General features: G+C 41.5%; 1 protein-coding gene across 2 annotated transcripts in view; it reads left to right on the top strand.

The window, feature by feature from the left end:
- Positions 1-8,705, top strand: part of PREP (prolyl endopeptidase) — a 127,097-nt gene extending 118,392 nt beyond the window's left edge. The window contains exons 12-15 of one of the 2 annotated variants that reach the window (XM_030809517.1): positions 59-153; positions 3,092-3,223; positions 3,764-3,920; positions 7,813-8,705. In XM_030809517.1, the coding sequence (XP_030665377.1) occupies positions 59-153; positions 3,092-3,223; positions 3,764-3,920; positions 7,813-8,107 (679 nt within the window). In that variant the 3' untranslated portion in view covers positions 8,108-8,705. The remainder of the gene's footprint in view (positions 1-58; positions 154-3,091; positions 3,224-3,763; positions 3,921-7,812) is intronic. The other variant, XM_030809518.1, reaches the window with a different exon arrangement.
- The last annotated feature ends 16,571 nt before the right edge of the window (positions 8,706-25,276 follow it).

Genomic DNA, 25,276 nt, shown 5'->3' with positions numbered 1-25,276 from the left:
AGAGCATGGTCTTCACTAGGCAGTTAATGGAAGGTTAACTGTTTTTACTGCTTCTCAGTGTTTCCAGGCTTATTTTTGTGAGACACATGGGTGGTATCCTGGCAGTGGCCAACATCAGAGGAGGTGGCGAATATGGAGAGACGTGGCATAAAGGTGAGGTGTTTTCTCTACAGAAACACAAGTCTGACATAATCAAAGCTAAGGTTGTGCTGATCCTTCCTGTTTGAATGAGCTGAAGGGGTTAGGAGCAGGAAAGCTTTTTGGCTAGACGAATGAAAAACAAGGATATTATCAGACACAGACACCACTCCCCCCTTAAAAACAACTCACTTTTCACATTTTGTTTTCCTTTGTTGTAATAAATAGATGAAGTACGTATTTTTCAGAAGCATTCCCTGTTATTTTGGGGTTTTTTTAACAACTCATAGGTTGTGTTTTTAATTATCACTGTCAGGAGTGAATCTTGGAGAGCTTTTTGGTATTTATTCTGTCTCTTGTTAGCCTTGTTTTTTTAGTTTAGCATTAGTTGACTGTCTTGAAACAGAAGTCAAGGCAGGTCATTTTCTCTTAAGAGAAAGGTGCAATCTTGGAGCTAGCTTTCTATTCCCAGTGTGGGCATCCTCCTGCTGGTTTTCTCAGATCTTCCCGGCATTGCTGAGGAATCTCATCCTCGTAGCATTGCTGCTGTGACTCTATTGTGCATTAGTTTGAGACACAAAAACAGTCATTTTTCTTTTCTAATTTTATTCCATCTCCATTCCCTGGCCTCCTGAAGCATGTATTCTAGCTGATTGACTGATACCCAACTTTATACCCCAGATGGTCACAATTTTTTTGAGTGATGGTCTGTATTTTAAAGCTGCATCTCTTCCATTTCTTTCTATGTGGAGCACCCCTCACCCAGGCTTTTGTGTATCTGAAATGGAATTCGTAGACTAACCAGTGGTCTGAAGAGGTTCTTCACTTGTCTTTGTCCTGTATCTTTGGGGGAGGGAGGACGTGGAAAAGCACCTTCACCTCCACCAGCTCTGTGCTTCCCCCAGTCTTGTCAGCTATCGTTTATAATAAGGCCTACTAGGACACCAGGGTGGCCCCCAGTGCTTGGGGTTGGTCAGCAGCTCCAGGTGAGAGGGGTCTCCTCAGCATCAGAGACCACCCTTCAGATATCTGTACCTCTCTTCTGTTTCCTATGCCGTCCCAAACCTGAGGCCTGAGGCTCTGGATTTTTTTGCATCAAATCAAATCAGGGAACATGAGGGTAAACCTGTGAAGAGATTTCCATAAGTACCTGTTAGGTACCATATGCAGGAAAGGCTTAGGCCTGACCCCTGGGCCCCCAGCATGCACCCCAGGGGCTGACAGCAGACTCCTCAAGTGCACCTTAGTGAAAGTGAGTGCCCCTGGCTGGCCATCTGGTCCACCGTTGCCAGGTATCATCTCCAGAAACTACTGATTGTGACTGTCTTTGAAACTGCAAAGAATTCATTGCATAATTTTGAGCTATTAGAGTTTACACTAAAATCATACTGTGAAACTGATATTAAAAGATGAGTGATAAGAGGATAAAATTTCTGTATACCATATGTTTGATTTGCATCCCAAATATGTGTGCTAATTCTGAACCCCTTGACTCACCTGATTTCCTATTTAAATTGTATGTAGTTTATGCACCATACCCCCTACTCATGGTCCCCTGATCCTGGGATCCTCTCCTGAAAGAACTGGATTCTTCTTCAGAAAACCCCTCTGGTCATCAGATGTCCAACATGCTCTGAGAGGGAAGAGTAACTTTGCTCCTAGTCTGCTCTCTCATTCTTTTATTAGTTAGAACTGAATTATTTTCCGGTCTTGGGATTAGGCAGGTTCAAGCTTGACTAAGGCTAACAGTAGACTATGTTTAGACTGATTTATAAACTTCCTCAAAATTTAGGCCATGATGAAAGGACCAGAAATAGACCTTTTCCAGTTATAGCCTAGGATATGATACACTGGTAAATCTGAATTCCATTCTGTTAATTGACTTTAAAATTTAATGTTCTTTTTAAAATATAGTCATATACCCAAAATATTATTATTCCTAGTAACTAAATAATCCTACCTGTTCTAAATTCACTGGTAATTTCTTAACTGAAATCTTAATAACATTTGTTTTGATATGAAAAACATTTCAGTAGCACTGCTTTATCTTTAATTAAATTTCAGCAGAAGTGGTTAATCTCAAATATTTAATTAGATCTGTGTCTGCTCTTTGTTCATTTCAAAGGCAGTTATTTCAGACATCTGTTCCTTTGAGGATGTGCTTTTGACTTTTGGCCTTTACTTATAGATACTTCATGGCCCTGTAAATGTTTCTCCAAGTAATTTGTTTGGTTTAATACACTGGAAGGATTTGCAGATGATAAAGCCCAGATTCTCTGGGGAAATGTTGAAGATCTTTCATTCTGGAATTGAGAAACCATAATGTGATGCTCTGCCGCAGCACTACCCCACCACCCAATTCCTGCTGTTCTTTCCATTAATAACCGAGGGCAAGACTGGGGAATTTCTTTCTCCCCATCACTGACCATGTCAGACTCCTGCAGAGGTGGGGTGGGAAGCATGCCTCTGCAGAGCACTTCCACCTCCATCTTCGCAGGGAATAGAGAGGCACGAGCACTCCCACGGCCAGCTCCAGCTCGGGTGCTGGGTGCGACCTAGAGGACTAAACACTGCTGCAGGTCTTGCTTTATATTTGTAAGTTCAGCTTCCCAAAATACAGGTTCCTTGTGATGCCATGCTTCTATCCTTTCATCATCATACTTCTCTCATAACCGACCATCTGTTCCCTTTGGGGCATTTCCCGTTTAAGTTCTAGAGGCTTTTAGAAAAATACAGATCCACCATATGGATTAGCATTGTGGTATTGATGATATATTTCCACAGTGCATAACAGAACTTAAATTGAGGCTTTTTTTTAAATGCAGTGTTAACCCATGGTTTTTAAGTTAATCAGTAGTTGAAACTGTGCCCTATCAATCATTTGAATTCCCATTAGATTAAACTTATTTTTATGTTTTGTTAATTAGCTATCTTCCACTTTGGCACATTGTAGGTGGTATCTTGGCCAACAAACAAAACTGCTTTGATGACTTTCAGTGTGCTGCTGAGTATCTGATCAAGGAAGGTTACACATCTCCCAAGAGGCTGACTATTAATGGAGGTTCAAATGGAGGCCTCTTAGTGGGTGAGTACTGGATTTTATTCATTGTACTTACTAGTTAGCCCTCTTGGGGTTTTCAGATACACCATCTGTAGGCAGCTCTTGATTTACTTTGTGGATAGGACCACAAAGTGGTATAAGGAGAGCAAAACCCATCTGTACCATTTATATTTGGGCATCTGATAAATGACATACAAAGAGACCCTATTTTGCTTTGGGCAGGTCCTGAGATCTTGAACAAGTCCCTTAATCTCCCTCATCACTGTGAAAGCAAGTGGGAATGGGAGGAGGGGATACAGGGTTTCCAGAAAGTCTTCAGGCTTTTCAAGGTTCACTTTGGGGAGTAAAGCTCTATTACTGATGAGAATCCCCACCCCTCTGACAGATACGGGAGGGGGTGGGGAGCTTTGGGGCTATTGGGCAGGTGATTTCTGATGGCTTCCTCCTATGCTCTGTGGATAAATGCAACCCGGGCTCTGGAAGCATGTAAGTATTGCCTTGCTTTGTTTATGTAGATGTTTAATGATAGACTGCCTCCTTTTTCTTTCTACCTTGGGTTTTTAGCTGCTTGTGCAAATCAGAGACCTGACCTCTTTGGTTGTGTTATTGCCCAAGTTGGAGTAATGGATATGCTGAAGTTTCATAAATATACCATCGGCCATGCTTGGACCACTGATTACGGGTGCTCGGACAGCAAACAACACTTTGAATGGCTTGTCAAGTAAGGTTTTATTGACATATGTTGTTAGTGGTTTGATATAAAGTTGAACACAGTCACAACAGGATTAGTGCTTGAGCTTTGTCAGTGTCTTGCATTTGCATATAATCTACTGGAGAAGAGATGGGAACACCTACTTGTCTTTCTTGATTTCATATAGACTTTAACGAAAGCAACAAACTACAAAAATGTGGTAGGGCAGAATTCTACAGATGGGCTCCCAAGATTCCTACCCTGGTTATTCAAACACTTTTATCTAGATACTGCTTGCTGTGAGGGAGCAGGATATTCATCTGGTGCTCTTTGGATTATCTCTGAGGGGTCCCAAATCACATAAACCCTTAAAGGCTGAGCACATTCTCTGGCTGGAGTCAGGGATGCAGCAGAAAGGGAGGTCAGAGAAATTGGAAGCTTGTAAAGGATTCAGCCTGCCATTGCTGGTTTTGACGATGGAGGAAGGGGGACCTCCAGGACCTGAGAGCAACCCCCAACCAACAGCCATCAAGGAAACAGGACCTAAGTCCCACAGCCGCACAAAACTGAATTCCGCCAACATCCCGAGACTGCAAGTAGGTTTTTTCCAGTTTCCCGGTAAGAGTCCAACCAGCCAACACCTTGACTTTGACCTTGGGAGACCCAGAGCAGAGAACCCAGCTGAGCCAACCCAGACTGCTGACTTACAGAACTGTGAGATAAGAAGTCTGTGATGTTTCAAGCTGCTAAAATTTGTGGTAATTTGTTACTGTAGCAATCAAAAGGTATAATTATACTTTATATCAATATATGGGATTTCCTTTTCTAAATTAAATAAAGAATATATGCTCCTGAAATGGCAGGTGAAAAGTAGGGGAAGGGGGTGTTGAGTATGGTGGCTCACACCTGTGATCCCAGCACTTTGGAAGGCCAAGGTAGATCACTTGAGCTTAGGAGTTCAAGACCAGTCCTTCATGGGCAATGTGGTAAAACACTGTCTCTACAAATAATTAGCTGGGCATGGTGACGCATGCTTATAGTCCCAGCTACTTGCGAGGCTGAAATGGAAGGATGGCTTGAGCCTAGGGGACAGAGGTTGCAGTGAGCCAAGATCATATCACTGCATTCCAAGACCCTGTCTCAAAAAAAAAAAAAAAAGGAATATATTCAAGTACAATTAAACTTCTTTTATGCTCAGTATAGCTACATATGTTTAAAACTGCAAGTTGCATTATTGAAATCTTATACAACTTCCGTTGTATCCTGCAGCCACTATGCTGATAGCAATGAGTAAACAGACATTAAAACTTCTTTTTGGGCCGGGCGCGGTGGCTCACGCTTGTAATCCCAGCACTTTGGGATGCCGAGGCGGGCGGATCATGAGGTCAGGAGATCGAAACCACGGTGAAACCCCGTCTCTACTAAAAATACGAGAAATTAGCCAGGCGTGGTGGCGGGCGCCTGTAGTCCCAGCTACTCAGAGAGGCTGAGGCAGGAGAATGGCGTGAACCCAGGAGGCGGAGCTTGCAGTGAGCTGAGATTGCGCTGCTGCACTCCAGCCTGGGTGACAGAGTGAGACTCTGTCTCAAAAAAAAAAAAAAAAAAAAAACTTCTTTTTGGCCCTCATTCCCCATATGTAAGAGTTTTTAAATTTTATTTTTAATCAGCAGTGTTTAGGAGTGTCTTTCAGACTGGCACAAGAAGCCTGTTCCTCCTGTTAGTAAACTCCAAATTTTGATGAAGATAACTTTAGTTTCTAAAGTTTTGTTTTTTCGAGACAGACAGAGTCTTGCTCTGTCACCCAGGCTGGAGTGCAATGGTGCCATCTCAGCTCACTGCAACATCCGCCTCCTGGGTTCAAGCAATTCTCATACTTTAGCCACCTGAGTAGCTGGGACGACAGGTGCGTGCCACCGCACACAGCCAAGTTTCTAAGGTTTGTTCTTTCATTTTGTTTGCTTTTTATGGCTAGCCTCTCCAGTTTGAAATATACTTAAAATGACTGAATTTTTTCAACTGGATACTTTAAGGGGAACCAAAGTTCACTATGAAAGTTATTACTTTATAGTGCATGCAGGCCTCATTGACACACATTGGTAGAAACTATATATTTGAAGAAGGAATATCTAACTTAGAGAAAATTTGCACGTAGGGAAACAAGTCCTATTTAAACTCATTTGAAAATACTGAGTTAATTGAAGGCAAAAGAATATTAGATGACACCTAATACTTTCAAAATTAATTTAAAAACAAAAAAAGTTCTAAATATTTTTCTCCATGATGTTCCTTCTTCAGTCTTCAAATCTTGCCCTCACAGGGCTACATTTCACCTGCTGCTGGTAAAATGAGCATGGAACCCAGCCCACACTAGCTAGGAAGGGTCCTACAGGGAGCTCCTCAAGCCCAGCACACCTCCCCACCCCCCTGGGCTGTGCCTCATGGAGCACCATCCAGAATTAGTAAAAGGTGTTTCCCCAAAAAAGAGCTAGAGCTCCAAGTTTGAATGGCTGGGCGATAAATAAAGCCTAATGTATTTTTTCCTACAGATAATGTATAAATATTGCATGTGAATCTCCAAGGGGGAGATTATTATTATTAACAGGCAGGGTTTTCCAAACTTGTTTCTTTTTAGAACTAACCCATATTTGGAAGAATGGGGCTGGTCGAAAAACACTCTTTTTTTTTTTTTTTTTTGAGACGGAGTCTTGCTCTGTCGCCCAGGCTGGAGTGCAGTGGCGTAATCTCGGCTCACTGCAAGCTCCGCCTCCCGGGTTCACGCCATTCTCCTGCCTCAGCCCCTCCGAGTAGCTGGGACTACAGGCGCCCGCCACCACACCCGGCTAATTTTTTGTATTTTTAGTAGAGACGGGGTTTCACCGTGGTCTCGATCTCCTGACCTCGTGATCCGCCCGCCTCGGCCTCCCAAAGTGCTGGGATTACAAGCGTGAGCCACCACGCCCGGCCGAAAAACACTCTTAAATGAGATCAGAAAACAGATCTCCATCTTATCTGTTGGGAAACTGAAGTCCAGAAACTGAGCCCAAGAATGTTTTGGCCTCAAGTTGGTTAACTGAGCAGAATTTTTACTGTTTTTGCTATTTACCTACCCTTCAAAATAAAACTCTACTAAAGCAGTTGATTTTATTCATTAATATTAAATACGTTGAAAAACATGACACCCCATTAGGAAAATGTAAAGAAAAAATATCCAGACATTTCAGCTATTATCAGTCACTGTTAAAATCAACATTACTTTTATACTTAACACCCTTTTTGTTAACTTACCCAGGAAACTTGCCTTGTACTTCAGAAGTTGCCCTCCTCCCCTGGCAAAGGCTGTTGCTTTCTGCCGGACTGAGAGCCAGCAAGAGGCTCAGCAGCCCATCCAGCTTTCTCGGTTTACAAAGAAACTAGGCCTGGAGAGGACATGTGCTTTTCCGAAGATTGCAAAACTGAGCCTGGAATAAAGGCTTTATAGATGTTATTAAAGGGGCAGGAAGCTATTGTATACTATGGATTTCAAGTTTCTCAACAAAAGAAAGGCCTGGACTTTTTTTGAACCACTGAGTGTGGTTCTAATGACAATTATTACTCCACTTTGTAGCAGTAAAAAAAGCCTAGAGAATATGAAACTACTCACCTTAAGAGACAGTAAGCGTGCCTGTGATTTGGGTTGTTTCAACAGACCTGTGAGCTTCCTTCTTACAGTCTTTCAAAGTTGGAGCCACGTAAATGACACAGCTCCCCAGTTTCCAGGAGCCCTTGCCAGTCATGGCCTAAATGGTAATGCAAGCACAGTCTGTGGTAGTCACTCACATACTAGTTAACTGCAGTCCTCATTGCTAGTTAACTACCTAGGTCCCTGTGCCATAAAACTCTAGTGTTGCTCTTCAGCCTCACAAAGGCGTTTTTTGCCTTTCAGATACTCTCCATTGCATAACGTGAAGTTACCAGAAGCAGATGACATCCAGTACCCGTCCATGCTGCTCCTCACTGCTGACCATGATGACCGCGTGGTCCCGCTTCACTCCCTGAAGTTCATTGCCACCCTTCAGTACATCGTGGGCCGCAGCAGGAAGCAAAGCAACCCCCTGCTTATCCATGTAGACACCAAGGCGGGCCACGGGGCGGGGAAGCCCACAGCCAAAGTGATAGAGGAAGTCTCAGACATGTTTGCGTTCATAGCGCGGTGCCTGAACATCGACTGGATTCCATAAAGTTTCCTGCTTCCTCCTGACAGCGACAGAAAACCTCAAGGGCTTTCCCACGTTCAAACCGAGAAACCACTGGGCATAATGCTTCCCCACGGGAACATTATTCCTGCACTCACAGACTACAGTTGAACAGAACTGCCGTGGGAATTTTATCTTTTTTAGGCTTCTCATTTTTAGCAAGCCCTTGGCGTTTCTTTTTCCACCCTGTCTAGGCACATGTGGTTTTTTTGTTTTTTTTTTTTTCTAAAAGGCATGTTTGTTTGGATAAATAGCTAAATGGCAACAAACACATTGTGAATATTAGATTGCTGAATTAAGGATCATAGTCGGGCATACTTATCTATAATCCATAACTTCTATATCTTTAAATAAATGTGAGAACTGTTCTCATGGAGAAGACTTCTTTGCAACAATAATAAATGTTATTTAAGAATGACAGGCTTTACTTCCGGTTTTTTCATATTGAGGGGCAACTCCAGAAGTGGAGTTTTCTGTGAGAATAAAGCATTTCACCTTTCTGCAACAAGTTAGTTTCCAAGCAGTTAAGTCATAGAATGATTGATTGTTTGTTTGTTAGCTTTAAAAATAAGTTGTTCATCCACTCCATCTCCGTTGTTAGAGGTGATGAAGCTGTCAGAGGGGGTTTACTGTCATAAACACTAACCACTTAGTTGGGTAAAAATCTGATCTGGGGCTCTTTTGGTTTGGATGCCTCCCAGATTATTCACCTATTTGTATATTGATTTGTTTACAAAGTATTCCTAGAAATCAGAGTTCCTTGGATCCAAGGATCCTTTGTTCCAAGAGATCACGAGTAAATTATCCAAACAGATACATATATCCAAGCATATCTTATAGTCAGAAATTTCAGCATTTCCCAAGCTGTTTCTCCCACATAGATCACTCCTAGAAATAGAAATAGTCATACTTACTGGAAAAAAAAAAAGTTTTGGTTTGCCCACCCCCCACCCCACCCCCAAGATTTTTAAGATATACTATTCCTTAAACTTTCATCTATAAAATTTTTTTCAAGGCCTATATTTTGACATTTCATGAAACAATGTTCCTTTGAGTATCAGTTTGGGAAATGCTGATCTAACTTAAAACAGTTTTTTTTCCTTTGTCTTGCTTTATCAGATATGATAAAAATAATTATTTTATATAGTATCTTAACCTTATATAAATAGCTTAAAAGATTACTTCATTATTCCAGTGATTTGTACTTTTCCAAGTAGGTTCCATCTTCCAAGTTGTATATGTATGTGCTTTTAAGAGTACTCTCTCATTCTCTACTTTTCAAGTTATGGTCAAAAATTAGACATACCATTTTCTATCAAGCATATCACTGCATACCAAGCATACTGAAAGACAGCTATATGGCTTGGTTTTTCTCTACTGGAATCATGTTTTCCATTACTATTTAGTACTGTACATAATACAGCTGTCATTGAATATATGATTCACCATAACCCCTCTGGAAACTGTGCCAGTAGCTAGTGTTGCACGCCGAGACTCTGTCATCATCACCATCTACTCAGATACTCATACTAGCTAGCTTTGGTGTAACTGCTGACCAGCATTTCAGGAAAGAAAGAAAATACATTTGCATGGTCAAGCCAAAGGCAGCCTCTTTCCTAGACTAGCTGTGTTGTGTGAAGTACAAATAGCTGAATTGGACCCACTGAGTCCAGAGCATTTTCAAGGTTGCACAGAATCTAATCATACTTTCTGAGGTCTGCTTCACAGCAGAAAATACAGTGTGTAGTGTCTGAGCTTCAGATGTCAGGACTGGCTTCAAATCCCAAATGTCACTTAGCAACTGATGATGAGGAGGAATACAGTAATACATTTTTAATGCCTAGCATGATTGGCCTCTAGTTATGAGTTCTCTTTTCCAACCTAATTTTTGTATCTAGATTTTAACAGGACAATTAATCCCACCAACTAAAGGTATTTTGGGGAGTGGGAGGAGCTTTAAACATTAAACATTGAGATTGGGCTCCTACCCAGAACTCTAAGGGATTCTTCTCTATTTGATCCCACTTTTCTGTATCCTGTGTTCTGCCCTTTGGCTCTTTCTTATGATACTCTCTTCTAGCTATTTTGAAATGTACAGTAGATTATTGTAAACTATAGACACCCTACTGATCTAACACTAAGTCTTCTTTCAAACTGTATATTTGTAGGCATTAATCTCTTCATCCTCCCTTTCTCTGCCTGCTTTTTTAGCTCCCACATGAGTGGAGAACATGGGATATTTGTCTTCCTGTGCCTGGCTTATTTCACTTACCATATTGACCTTCAGTTCCATCCATGTTGCTGTAAATGACAGGATCTCAGTCTTTTTCATGGCTGAATCATAGTCCATTGTATACATGTGCCACATTTTCTTTATCTCTTCATCTGTTGATGGGCGTGTGGGTTGATTCCCTATCTTGGCTATTGTGAATAGTGCTGCAGTAGACACAGGAGTGCAGATATCTTTTTGATATACTGATTTCCTTTCTTTTGGATTTATACCCAGTAGCGGAATTGCTCGATCATAGAGGACTTCTATGTTTAGTTTTTTTAGGACTGTTTTGAAAAAAAAAAAAAGAAAAAGTTGTACATGTTGCACAGGTGGCCTCACTGCTTTGTCACAAGGCCTTGCTAAGCGCACCAGAGCATTTGTTACCTTAGTAAGATAAAGTCACATTTATGTTCACTGTGGACTTACCTGGAATATTGTAAAACTTTCCAATTAATCATGTTTCTTAAATACTCCCACTAAAGCTTAAGCAGCTACACACAAATGGTGCTACAAGTTTGAAAAGGTTAAGTTTCAACTAAGGAAGCCTGTCACCAGTCTCTCAAGGTTTGTCAGTTTTACCACCTCTGGAAGTTCCCAGCAGGCCACATAGCTAATGCCCAGAAGGAGTTGCAAAGACTCAAAGGCAGGTTAAGGACAGGCTGGAAAGCTGTGGGGGTTGCTGTAAAGAGGCAAAAGTCATAGTGTTGGAGTGGTCAGGCCATTGGGATGAGGACTGAGGCCCATGAAGGAGGAACATTGAGCCATTCTCTGCCTCCGTATCTCAGGGGCTGAAGGTGCAGAGAGAGAAAGTCCTGCCCTCATCCAGTTGATATTCCAGGGAGGAGACAGATGGTAAATTATCTTGCTCATGTTTACTCTGTGCCACCCGCTGCAAGCACTCTGTGTGGATGAATGTTTGTCCTCACACAACCTTAGGAAGCACATAATACCTTTTCCCCATTTGGCAAAAGTCCAAGTTCCCCAGCCAGGAAGTGGGCAGGCAGGGCAGTAACCCCAGGAGCTGGGCCTTGGAGACTGCACTCTTTTTTTGAGATGGAGTTTTGCTGTTATGGCCCAGGCTGGAGTGCAATGGCGCTATCTCGGCTCACTGCAACCTCCACCTCCCGGGTTCAAGTGATTCTCCTGCCTCAGCCTCCCCAGTAGCTGGGAGTACAGGCGCATGCCATCATTCCTGGCTAATCTTTTTGTATTTTTAGTAGAGATGGGGTTTAACCATGTTGGCCAGGCTGGTCTTGAACTCCTGACCTCAGGTGATCCACCCACCTCAGCCTCCCAAAATGCTGGGATTACAGGCATGAGCCACCATGCCCAGCCGAGACAGCTCTCTTACCGCCGTTGTCTGAGTGTTTATGTCCTCCCCAAAATGTATATGTTGAAATCGTAAATCCCAAAGTGACGGTATTAGGAGGCAGGGCCTTCAGGAGGTGATGGGTCATGAGGGCAGAATCCTCATGAATGGGACTGGTGCCTTTATATTAGAGCCCAAGGAGAAACCCCCTCATCCCTTCCACCATGTGAGGACACAGGAGACGGTGTCGCCTATGAACCAGGAAGCAACCCTCATCAGACACCAATCTGTCAGTGCCTTGATCTTAGATGTCCCAGACTCTAGGACTGTGAGAACAAGTTCTGTTGTTCACAACCCACCAGTTTGTGGTATTTTCTTATAGCAGCTTAAACAGACTGAGATACCCATGAGTCTATTAAGAAGATGATAAACAAAGTATAATTTCAGGAATTAACAAGAAACAGGAATAAAAAGAGCTGTGAAGAAACAAAGTGGGGCAAATGAATAGTCCGTGAGAAGGAATACTATTTGAGTCGAGGTCAGGGTGCCTCTTTGAGGAAGCAACATTTGAACAAAGACCCGAACAGAATGAGGGGACAAACAATTGGCAAAGTTTTGGGGGTTGGTGGGGACAGTAGCAATGGGCAGAGCCTGAGACAGGAACCAGCCAGGCCTTTGGAGGAAGAGCAGGAAGCCAGTGTGGGGGGAACAGGGAGCCAGGTGGGGCCTGGAGGATAGGCTGGAGATGGCAGGCAGCTGAGTCAGGTGAAGACAACCCTGTGGGAAACTGATGGCAGGAGAGCCTAGGGAAAAGTGGGGTGGTTATTCAAAGAGCAGGCGGCTTAGCACCTTTAAGGAATTTTGGGGCTGGGGACAGCAGGAAGCCACCATCACAAAAATCACTGACATGTCACATAATGGACGAAACTCAAAAACATTGTAAGTGAAAGAAGCCAGACACAAATGACTGGGTATAGTCTGATTATATTGAAGTGAAGTATCCTGAAAAGGCAATTCTATAAAGATAGAATGTAGATTAGTGGGTACCTGGAGTCAGGGGTGAAGATGGTCATTAACTACTTGGGCATAAAGGATCTAACCGGGATGACGGAAATGTGCTAAAACTGGGTTTCAGTAACGGTTGTACAACCTGGTAAATTCATTAAGTCATTGAACTGTACACTTGAAATGTATGGATTTCATGGTTTGTAAATCATAATGTTATCGAAATAATCTCTGGTAGTGAAATAAAGAGAAAAAGGAGCCATGACCCTTTCTGGATGAGTGCCATCCAGGAATAGCCACCTGGAGAACTGCAGAGTCAAGTAAGAAAGGCAGGTGACCAGGGGCAACTGAGATAAAAGCTTGCATATCAGGCTTATGCAAAGAGGATGAGGACTATTTTGAGCAGCAGTCTTTAGGTCAGAGTTCACACTTGCAGGCAAAACTGTCCCTCTCTCTCTCTCTGAGTTTGCTCCTATAGATCAAGTGTCAGGCCTGCTGATAGGGTGTCCTGAGAATATGCCCTGCATCCGCCTTACAGGCTTTGCTCTGCTCAGGAGTTCAGGGCCTCCTGCAGCCACGTGACTGCAGCACTGAGAAGCAGGCAGAGGGAGGCACAGGCAAGGAGGGTTCGTTCAATGCCAAGTAAGTGACTAAAGAAGCTCTTGTTTACTGTGCAAGAGAAAATGTCTTGGTGGCCATTTGTGGAGGTTTTTAATGCCAAATAATCCTAGAAAATATAAACAAAATATCATAATGGTAATATATGATTTAGAAACTGATTTATATCTAACTGACAAAATATTATAGTGTCTTCCAGTTCCAAAGTATTAAAGGCTTTGATAAACATCAAAGGAAAGAGCTTCCAGTCACCTCTATGGAGAGTCAAACTGAGGTTAACCTGAAAACCAAGTCAGCATCAAAACATAACCACCCTAAAACTCCAGAGAAAATGATGGAAGTTAACACAGATAGCACCGAGTTATTTCCCCAGGACATTCAGGTGTTGACGCTGTGATTGGCATTTTTCCAGAAGACCAGGTTGCCTGCGACCTCAGGCCCCAGAAGATGCAGGAACCTGAACACCAGGGCCACCCCTGCTCTGTCACTACTCTGGTCTTGCCTTGGAGTGTGAGATGCTGCAATTCATCCAAGATACAGTCATGTACCACATAACATTTCTGCATACGACTGCATTGTATAATGATAGTCCCGTAAGATTATAACAAGCTGAAAAATTCCTATCACCTAATGACATCATAGCCACCATCATGTCTCAGTGCAACACATATGTGTTTGTGGCGATACTGTTGTAAACAGACCTACCGCACTGCTGGTCATATAGAAGTCTAGCACATACAAGGATGTACAGTACCTAATACTTGATCATAACAGCTGTTCCTAGTTTACATGTTCACTATATTATAGTTTTTATCATTTTGGAGTATACTCCTAAAAACAAAAAAAGCTACCCTGTAAGACAGTCTCAGGCAAGTCCTTCAGGAGGTTTTCCAGAAGTAGTCACTGTTACAGGAGATCACAGCTCCATGAGCGTTACTGGCCCTGAAGACCTTGGAAGGATGTGAAGTGGAAGACAATGAGCAATATTGATGATCCTAACCCCCGTGTAGGCCTAGGCTAAAGTATGTGTTTGTGTCTTAGTTAACAAAAAAAGTTTAAAAATATATATATACGTGAAAAAAGAATAGTTTTGTATATAGCTGTACAATGTGTGTGTTTTAAACTAAGTGTTATTATTTATGTATTTATTTATTTTTTTAGACAGAGTTTCCCTCTTGTCACCCAGGCTGGAGTGCAATGGTATAATCTAAGCTCACTGCAACCTCCGCCTCCTGGGTTCAAGCGATTCTCCTGCCTCAGCCTCCCGAGTGGCTGGGATTACAAGCGCCCACCACCACGCCCAGCTAATTTTTATGTTTTTAGTAGAGACAGGGTTGCACCATATTGACCAGGTTGGTCTTGAACTCCTGACCTCAGGTGATCCATGCCCCTCGGCCTCCGAAAGTGCTGGGATTGCAGGCCCGAGCCACCACGCACCAGCCAAGGTTATGCAGTTTTAGCAAGAATACCCCAGATGCGACAGTGTGCTCTTCTCAGTGCGTCCTATTGGGGGCATATGAATACATATGGTATTCATATGTCTTATTCCTGGTGACATCAATTTGGATCACTTGGTTAAGGTAGTGTCTGCCTAGTCTCTCCGCTGTAAAGTGACTATTTTTCCCTCTTAAAGATTACCTTAAAATTTAAGGTAAGTTGTATTTTTGTCTTAATTCAGATGCATATTTAAATACCACTTTTGGAAAAACATTTCAGACAAATTATAATAAAAACTTATATAAATAAGGTTCCTGTGTGTCCTATCTCAAATAGTTGTTACCATCTGCTCTGTCCCTAAGCCTGGACGATGTCTTGATTTTTTCCTTCTTAAATCCAGTTGTCAGCAAGTTCTACCAGATTCTACCTTCTAAATTTGCCTCAAATGTATCCACATCTCACTATCCTCACCATGCTTCATAATTGCTCTCCCTGACTCCAAGTTTTGTTCCTTTCAGATTCTACTCCAGGGCTTTACACAAGTGAGTAAGATCAGGTCAACTCCTATTTTAAGCCTTCTGTGGCTTCTCTTAAGCAGAGACAATCTCTGCAGCAAAGCCTGGGATGGGCCCTGCAGGATGAACTGGTGGTAGAATGATCTAGGCAGCTGAACAAGTTAATCTCCCAGCTGCAGATCAGAATCAGCTGGAGAGCTTATTAAAGCTATAAATCCATGGGGTCCTACCCACAGAGATTCTGACTCAGAAGGAACCAAGATCTGCTGTTTAACAAGCTCCCCAGGTGATTCCAATTTGGAGGTCAACTGAGGAATTACTGACTTAACCCAGCAAAATGATGTCAATTCTGATGTTGGTTCCCAGGAGGAACTTTTTCCTCCATTTTTCAACTTTCTGTAATGCTGTTGCAATTCTGCTATAATTTCTAAATATATCTTTAAAAGTTATATTATACTAAAGGTTTTATTTAAAAATCAGCAAAATATGTACTCTTTGCATATTCTAACTTCTGTTGAATTTGCACATATTACAAGAATGTTCTTTTTCTTAAGAATGGTGATCATTTCCTAAGACTCATTATATTTAAATCCCTAGTGATATGCATATAATCCTCTTGGGATCATGATATGTAGTTCTATTGTCCTATTTTAAAGATCCCAGTGTCCAGCAAAGAACATTTACCAAGCTCTGCTCCCCGTATTTTAAAATTTAGGTTGGGCCCTGTGCATGGCTGTGGAGTAGACAAATATAGCCATTCACCTAGTGCTAAAAATGTATTTTTAGTCATTCCCAATTTTTTTTTTTTTTTGAAATGGAGTCTTCCTTTGTCACCTAGGCTGGAGTGCAATGGTGCGATCTCGGCTCATTGCCACCTCTGCCTCCTAGGTTCAAGTAATTCTTCTGCCTCAGCCTCCAGAGTAACTAGGACAACAGGCACCCACCACCACACCCAGCTAATTTTTACATTTTTAGGAGATATGAGGTTTCTCCGTGTTGGCCAGGCTGGTCTTGAACTCCTCTAACCTCAGGTGATTCACCCACCTAGGTCTCCCAAAGTGCTGGGATTACAGACCTGAGCCACCGTGACCAGCCCCAATACTTTGAAATTTAAATAAAAATTCAGCAATTTCAAAAACGTAAGTAAGCAATTATTTCTATCAAGTTCATTACCTGTGCCAGACTTATGAATGACTCAGCATAATTCCCTACACAGTAACCTTTAGCCTCATTTCTAAGATAGCAAAATACATGGTCCACCAATGAATTTTAAAGTTTGACTTAAATATATATAAAATATAATATACAATATTAATATATTAATTTATAATATATTATATATTATATATTAAACATTAAATAATGTGAACACTATTAGGATGAGAGGTACACTGAAAGCCCAGAATCCGCCACTATGCAACATATGTAAGAAATCTGTACTTTACCCCCTAAATCAATAAAAATAAAAACATATTTAAATCTATATATAGATAAAATGTGAACAAATATTTTATCTCTCAACAAAATAAGAGGAGTAGCATCTAATCTGATTTTTTTTTTTTTCAGTCAACATGTACCTCCCTCCACTTCTGATCTCACAGGTTTTGCACTTGAATGCGCTGGGGAAATGCTGGCAGAGAGAGTGGAGATGGGGAGTAGAGGAGTCTCAGTAGATATTGGCTTGTGATCATTTGTACTTCCCGCTTCCCTAAACCCTCTGCTCTAAGTCAGAACCACTGCAGAATGTGACTGTTTTGTAGGTCTAGAGCTAACTCGTTCACCACCTGTTCCTTTATATTTTTTCTTGTGGCAAATATACACACATAGACACACATATGCATGTATTTTTAAGACTATTTTTAAGCAGTATTGGGTTCACAGCAATATTAAAGAGGAATGTAGAGATTTCCCATATATCTCCTCCCCTCACACATGACATAGACTCCCCCATTATCAACATCCCCCACCTCAGAGGTACATCTGTTCTAACTGATGAACTTACATCGACAGATTATAATCACCCAAAGTCCATAGTTTACATTAGGGTTCACTCTTGGTGTTGTACGTTCTGTGGGTTTGGAAAAATGTATAATGACACGTACCTATCATTTTAGTATCACACACAGCATTTTCTCTGTCCTGAAAATCCTCTGTGCTCCATAGCCATCCTCCCCAACCCTTGGAAACCCCTGATACTTTTACTGTCCTCCATGGTTTTGCCTTTTCAGAATGCCATATAGTTGGAATTTTACAGAAGTAGTCTTTTCAGATTGGCTTGTTTCACTTAGTAATACACGTTTGAGTTTTCTCCATGTTTTTTCATGGCTTGATAGCGAATTTCCTTTTAGTTCTGAAATACATTCCCATTACCTGTGTGTAGTATAGTTTATTTATCCATCCACCTACTGAAGGACATCTTGGTGGCTTCCAAGTTTTGGCAGTTATGAATAAACTGCTATAAACTCCCATGCACGGGTTTTGTGTGGACATAAGTTTAACTCCTTTGAGTAAATACCAAGGAACACAACTGCTGGACTGTATGATAAGAGAATGTTTAGTTTTGTAAGAAACTGGCAAACTGTCTTCCAAAGTGGCTGCATCATTTTGCATCCCCACCAGCGATGAATGAGAGCTCCTGTTGCTCCACATTCTGGCCAGCATTTGTCAGTGTTACAGATTTTGGCCATCTTGATAGGTGTGTAGTGGCATTTGTTTTGTGTGTGTGTGTGTGTGTGTGTGTGTGGTGTGTGTGTGTGTGTGTGTGTTTTCCTGATAACATGTGATGCGGAGCATCTTTTTTTTTTTTTTTTTTTTTGAGGTGGAGTCTTGCTCTGTCGCCCAGGCTGGGGTGCAGTGGCGTGATCTCAGCTCACTGCAACCTCTGCCTCCTGGGTTCAAGCGATTCTCCTGCCTCAGCCTCCCGAGTAGCTGGGACTACAGGCATGAGCCACCAAGCCTGGCCGGAGCATCTTTTTATATGCTTGTCATCTGTGTATCTTCTTTGGTGAGATGTCTGTTGAGGTCTTTGGCCCATTTTTTATGGAATGTCTACATTCCTCTTTAATTTTGCTGTGAACCCAATACTGCTTGTTTGTTTTCTTATTCTTGAATATTAAGAGTTATTTGTGTATTTTGGATTATAGTCTCTTATAAGACTTTTGCAAATATTTCCTCCTAGTCTAAGACTTGTCTTCTCATTTTCTCAACACTGTATTTCACAGAGCAGATTTTCATTTTCATAAAGTCCAACTTACCATTTCTTTCACAAATCATGCCTTTGGTGTTATATCTTAAAAGCAATCGCTATCCCCAAGGTCATTTAGATTTTCTTCTGTGTTACCTTCTAGGACTTTTATAGTTTTCCATTTTATATTTAGGTCTATGACCATTTGAGTTAATTTCTGCGAAGGGTATATGGTCTATGTTTAATTTTTTTTTTTTTGTCTGGCCTGTGGAAGTCCAGTTGTTCCAGCACCATTTGTTGAAAAGACTGTCTTTCTTCATTGTATTGCCTTTGCTCCTTTACCAAAGTAAGATGACTAGATATATGTGGGTCTATTTCTGGATTGTCTGTTCTGTTCCACTGATCTATTTGCCTGTTCTTTTGCCAATACCACACTGTCTTGATTACTGTAGTTTATAGTAAGTCTTGAAGTGTCAGTCCTCAAACTTTGTTATTCTCATTTAAAATTGTGATGGCTGTTCTGGATATTTTGTTTCTTCATATAAACTTTAGAATCAGTTTGTTAATAGCCTCAAAATAAGTTTCTTGGATTTTGATTGGGATTGCATTGAATGTATAGACCAAGTTGAAAATAATTGTTTTTTTTTTTAGACAGAGTCTCACTTTGTCACCCAGGCTGGAGTGCAGTGGCGTGATCACAGCTCACTGCAGCCTCGATCTTCTAGACTCAAGCAATCCTCCTGCATCCACCCAGCAAGTAGCTGGGACTACACGTGCACACCATCATGCCTGGCTAAGTTTTGTATTTTTTGTAGAGACAGGGTTTTGCCACATTGCCCAGGCTAGTCTCAAACTCCTGAGCTCAAGAGATCTGCCTGTCTCAGTGTCCCAAAGTGCTGGGATTACAGGTGTGAGTCACTGCTCCTGGGCGGAACCAATATCTTAATAGTATTAGTTTTCCTATCCATGTATATGGAATATCAGTCCATTTATGTAGTTCTTTGAGTCCATTCAGAGTTTTATAGGTTTCCTCACATAGATTTCATACATTGTTAGGTTTATAGCTAAATATTTTATTTGTGGAGGTGTTAATGTAATATTTACATTTGTATTGTGTTTTTAATTTTAAATTCCATTTGTTTGTTGCTAGAATACAGGAAAGCAATTGACTTTTATATATTAACCTGGTACCCTGCAACCTTGCTATAATCACTTCATAGTTTTAGTAGTTTGTTTTTTGTCAATTCTTTTGGATGTTCTACGTAGATGATCATGACATCTATGAACAAGAGTTTATTTCTTCCTTCCCAACGTGTTTAACTTTTATTTCCTTTTCTTGTCTTATTGCATTAGTAACTTCAAGTACCATTTTGAAAAGGAGTTGTGAGAGGCAACATCCTTGCTTTCTTTCTGATCTTAGGGGGAAAGCTTTTTCTCACCATAAAGCATGATGTAGCTGTAGGTTTTCTGTAGATATTCTTCATCATGCTGAAGAAGTTCTCCTTTGTTCCTGGTTCACTGAGAATTTTTATTGTGGATGAGTGTGGATTTTGTCAAATGCTCTTCCTGTATCTATTGATATAATCACTGATTTTTTTTTCTTTTTAAGCTTTTTGATATGATGGATTAATTGATTTTCAAATGTTGAACAGGTCTGGAAATAGCTGGGATAAATCCCAGTTGGTCCTGGTGTAGAATTCTTTTATACATTGTTGGATTTGATTTGCTAATTTTTTTGAGGATTTTTGCATCTACGTTCATCAGAAATATTGGTTATAGTTTTCTTGTAATGTCTTTGTCTGGCTTCGGTATTAGAGTAATGCTAGCCTCATAGAATGAGTTAGAAAGTATTCCCTCTGGGCGGGACATGGTGGCTCATGCCTGTAATCCCAGCACTTTGGGAGGCCGAGGCAGGTGGATCACAAGGTCAAGAGATCGAGACTATCCTGGCCAACATGGTGAAACCCCATCCCTACTAAAACTACAAAAATTAGCCGGGTGTGGTGGTGCATGCCTGTAGTCCCAGCTACTCAGGAGGCTGAGGCAGGAGAATCACTTGAACCTGGGAGGCAGAGGTTGCAGTGAGCCAAGATCACGCCACTGCACTCCAGCTGGCAACAGAGTGAGACTCCATCTCAAAAAAAAAAAAAAAAAACTATTCCCTCTGCTTCTATTCTGTGAAAGAGATTGTAAAGAACTGATATCATATTTTCCTTATATGTTTGTGGATTTCACTAGTGAACCCATCTGGGCCTGTGATTTCTGTTTTGGAAGCTGATTCTTGATTCAATTTCTTTAATAGATATAGACTTACTCAAAATGTCCATTTCTTCTTGTTTGAGTTTTGGCCACTTGCGTATTTCAAGGAATTAATCCATTTCCTCTAAGTTATCACATTTGTGGGTATAGAGTTGTTCATAGTTTTTTTGTTATCCTTTTAACGTCCTTGGGTATGTAGTAATGACCCCTCTTTCATTTCTGATTTTTTTTTCCATTTTTTTAGAGACAGAATCTCACTATGTTGCCCAGGCTGGCCTTGAACTCCTGGCCTCAAGTGATTCTCCTCCCTCAGCCTCCCAAGTAACTAGGATTACAGGCATGTGCCACTGCACCCAGCTTCTTTCAACACCTTAAATATTTCACTCCACTCTCTTCTGACTTGCATACTTTCTGGGAAGAAGCAGGATGCAATTCTTATTTTTTATTCCTTTATAAGTGATGTGTTCTTTTCCTCTGGCTTATCTCAGGATTTTATCCTTTTTTTCTGTAATTTCTTTATTTTTAGAGACAAGGTCTTACTCTGTCACCCAGGCTGGAGTGTAATGGCATGATTACAGCTCACTGTAGCCTTGAACTCCTGGTCTTCAGCAGCAGGAATTTTTTATTTATCTTTGGTTTTCTGTAGTTTGAAAATGATATGCCTAGGTGTGGGTGTTTTGGCATTCATCGTGCTAAGTGTTCTCTGAGCTTCCTGGATTTGTAGTTTGGTGTCTGATGTTAATAGGGGGAAATTCTCAGTCATTAGTTTCAAGTATTTCTTCTGTTCCCCTTTCTTCTTCTTCTGGTATTCCCATTACATGCATGTTACTCCTTTGCAGTTGTCCCATAGATTTTGGATATTCTATGTAGTTCTTTTCAATCTTCGTTTTCTTTCCTTTTCAGTTTTCAAAGTTTCTACCGATATATCCTCAAGCTCAGAGATTCTTTCCTCGGCCATGTCCAGTCTACTAGTAATCCTATGAAAGGCATTCTTCATTTCCGTTAAGCATTACTTTTCTGTTCCTTTTTAGAATTTCCATCTCTCTGCTTACATTGCCCATCTGTTTTTGCAAGCTGTCTACTTTACCCAGTAGAGCCCTTAGCACATTAATCATAGTTGTTTTAAATTCCTGATCTGATAATTCCAACATCATTGCCATGCCTGGTACTGATGCTTGCTCTGTGGTGTGTTTTTTGTTTTTCTGTTTTTGTTTGTTGCCTTTTAGTATGCCTTGTAATTTTTTCCTGATAGCTGGACACAATGTGTTGGGTCAAAGGAAATGCTGTAAATAGTCCTTTTGTAATGTGGTGGGGCAAGGTATAGGTGCAGGGGCAGCATGCTATAGTGCTATAATTAGATCTCAGTCTTAGTGGTCCTATGACTCACTCTGGGCTATGAACTTCACAAGTGTTTCTCAGTTTTTTCCTTCCCCTCTTAGGTGGTACAGGATGACTAGAGTGGGCTGGAATTGGGTATTTCCCTTATTCCACATGAAATGCTAAAACTGACTGGAATTGGGTATTCCCCACCCCCATCTGTTAGGCTTTCATAATACCCCAGCAGATTAGGTTCTGGTCAACTAGTTTCTCCTGATAGCAAACGTTGGTATTAAGAACAAAGTGCCCTGGCATATTTCAACATGGTTCATTTTCCCGTCCCTTTGCCAAAAGCACAAGGCGATTTTTCTCTGGAACCTGTTCAAGCTCTTGGAGAGAAATTTCACAATATTGTAAAATATTGTAAAATAGCCCTCACCCCCCTGCCCCATAACCAGGTCCTCCTGGAGCTTTTTTTTTTTTTTTTTTTTTTTTTTGGTAGAAAGAGAATTTCACCATGTCGCTCAGCCTAGTTTCAAACTCCTGGGCTCAAGCAATCCTCCCACCTCAGCCTCCCAAAGTGCTGAGATTATGGGCATGAGCCACCGTGCCTGGCCCCTGGAGTTTTTAAAAGTCAGAGCTGTCCACACTATATCTCTAAGAATTCATCAATTACAGTTAAGGTTTTCCTACTGTGGCACTGGTTCCCATGGCAGTTTCTACTTGGGCGTGAGTCTTTGCTCCAGTAAGCTGTGTCTCCCTGTATTTTCCTATCTCTCCATTCTTGGGAACAACAATTTGCCCTGTGTCCTCCCCTCTCACAGACCAAGAAGACTTCTTGACTTTTCAGTCTGTTCAGGTTTTACTCGTTACTAGGATGAAACAGTGATTCCGAGCTCTTTACATGAAAGAGAGGAACCAGGAGTCTACAAATGTGTATTTTTTAACTGTTAAGAAAAATTAATGGATACAAATTATGACAAAATTTTGATTAAGAAATGGACTTTCAGCCGGGCACAGTGGCTCACGCCTATAATCCCAGCACTTTGGGAGGCCAAAGCAGGCAGATCACCTGAGGTCAGGAGTTCGAGACCAGCCTGACCAACATGGAGAAACCCCATCTCTACTATAAATACAAAATTAGCTGGGCATGGTGGCACATGCCTGTAATCCCAGCTACTCAGGAGGCTGAGGCAGGAGAATAGATTGAACCCGGGAGGCGGAGGTTGTGGTGAGCCGAGATCGTGCCATTGCGTGGGCAACAAGAGCGAAACTCCATCTCAAACAAAAAGAAATGAACTTTCTTGTAGTTTGCATGAATGAATGAGGAAAATATACATAGTATGATAAGATCTTTATCACAGAGTCTGACCATATGCAAAAGAAAGAAAAATTGAAAATTAACAAAGTGCTATGAATTTGAAAAATTCAATATTCTGCTGAGTTTAATTATTACTTTTTAATTTTGGAGTCTAAAACGTAAATCCAATAAGCTCCAAATGAATGAATCATAAAATCAACTGGGAGAACTAATCGAGGGTTTCCCCAAAAACCAATTTTATACTGTATGGGATTTTCCATTGGGGATTACTACAGCACTTTTATTAAAAGGTGATGGATTGAGTTATTACTATAAGGCCAAACCATACTACATTTTATTTGTTTGGAGTATGTATCTCGGAAGAATTATGAACATCTTTGGAGATTAAATGAGACATCTAAAAGTAGAATCCAGAAAAAAATAAAAACTTCAAAGGAGCAGAGAAACTGATGTTAAGCACGTGGGATGAACTGCTGAGTTTGAACACAAAACTTAGCCCTGAGTCTACAGGCCCCCGGATGAACTTGGGTGAATTACCCTCACTTCAAGAGCCTCAGTTTCTCAGCCAAAAAATACAAATCTATTGACCTCAAAAGGGCTATTATATAATACCTGGATTGAGTAAATAACTGCCCTACCTAAAGATACCCTCTCTGCTAGCTGGTCTCTCCATCTTCCTTCTAGGGTCCAGCTCATGCCCCACACTGGTGACTGCTGAGGGTCAGCAGGCCCATCCGTCTACCCACTGGGGACAGCATTCTGTCATCCACCACCTGGCTCCAGCGTGCCAGTCACTTGCTCTGCAGCTTCTTCATCCTGACCTCAGGCTCCAGCTAGTCCTACATCCTCCCAGAATCCCTCAATTTCTTCAGTGGGACTCTTAAGGGTCTCTAGTCCCCTGCACACCACCTGCAGGCTGGGGAGAGCCAGGAGCTGCCTCAGGCCCATCTGTCAGCCAGCTTCTCCCTCAGGGACACATCACAGCCGACGTGCCAACCAGCGGATATCGCCATCCTCCCAGGGGATCCAGAGCGGGGCAGGACACGAACCCCTTTGCTTTTGTGTCCACTGATTTGCCATGGCTCCTCTCTCCAGCCATCAGCCCATAAAGGAGTGGTCAGGACACGTCTTACTGCCTGCTTCCCCTCTGGCTAGCTTCCCTCCTCTCTCACACGTTCCTCCTCCCCTGTCATTGGCTACTTCTCTCTGTCCCTGCTGTTTATTAGAATCTAGTCCACCAGGACAGCTCTCAATGGATGCTAAAGAAATTCTCTCTCCACAAAGCTTGCCTTTCAAAACTAGTGCTTTTCTGCAGACCCGGAAGTCCTCCTCTAGAAGTCTAAGACTGAATCCTAGACTCGAATCTTTCTCCTTGTATTCCTGCTGCGACTGTCCTAATCCTCCCTCAAGGAAAACTAAACATTCCTGCTCAGAAAATGCAAATCTATACTTTAATATATTTCAAAGAACAAACACTTCTTCAGAATGCCACACCCCTCCCTGTGATAGTTTCTCCCTCCATCTCACATTTTCTCTCTCCTAATTAAAGAGGGTTTAAATTTCCCCTAAGAGGAATCATTTAAACTAAGAAGTTGGAAAGACGGGGCTAGAAAAATGGATTGTTGAGGACGAAGCAAGTCACTGCAGCTCCTTTTCCCTCACCTCATCAGCTACTGCCTGTAGGTCATGTGTACGTCCTAAGACAACTGGATTCAAACACTCAGCCTCCTTTCCTTTAAGTAAGATTTCAAAGGACATGCATCCCTTGCGACAGGAATTTCAGAACAGATTTTCAAACCTCTCACAGTTGTGGATAGCTCTTTTGCTACCCTAACGGCTCTTCACCACCCCTAAGAGTCTGCTCATTCTCAATCCCAATTCTATAAAATATTTTGTGAAATTCCTTATACAGACATT

This window comes from Nomascus leucogenys, chromosome 3, assembly GCF_006542625.1.
Source record: "Nomascus leucogenys isolate Asia chromosome 3, Asia_NLE_v1, whole genome shotgun sequence".
Classification (NCBI taxonomy): Eukaryota; Metazoa; Chordata; class Mammalia; order Primates; family Hylobatidae; genus Nomascus; species Nomascus leucogenys.
This window is presented reverse-complemented; position numbering and strand designations above follow the sequence as displayed.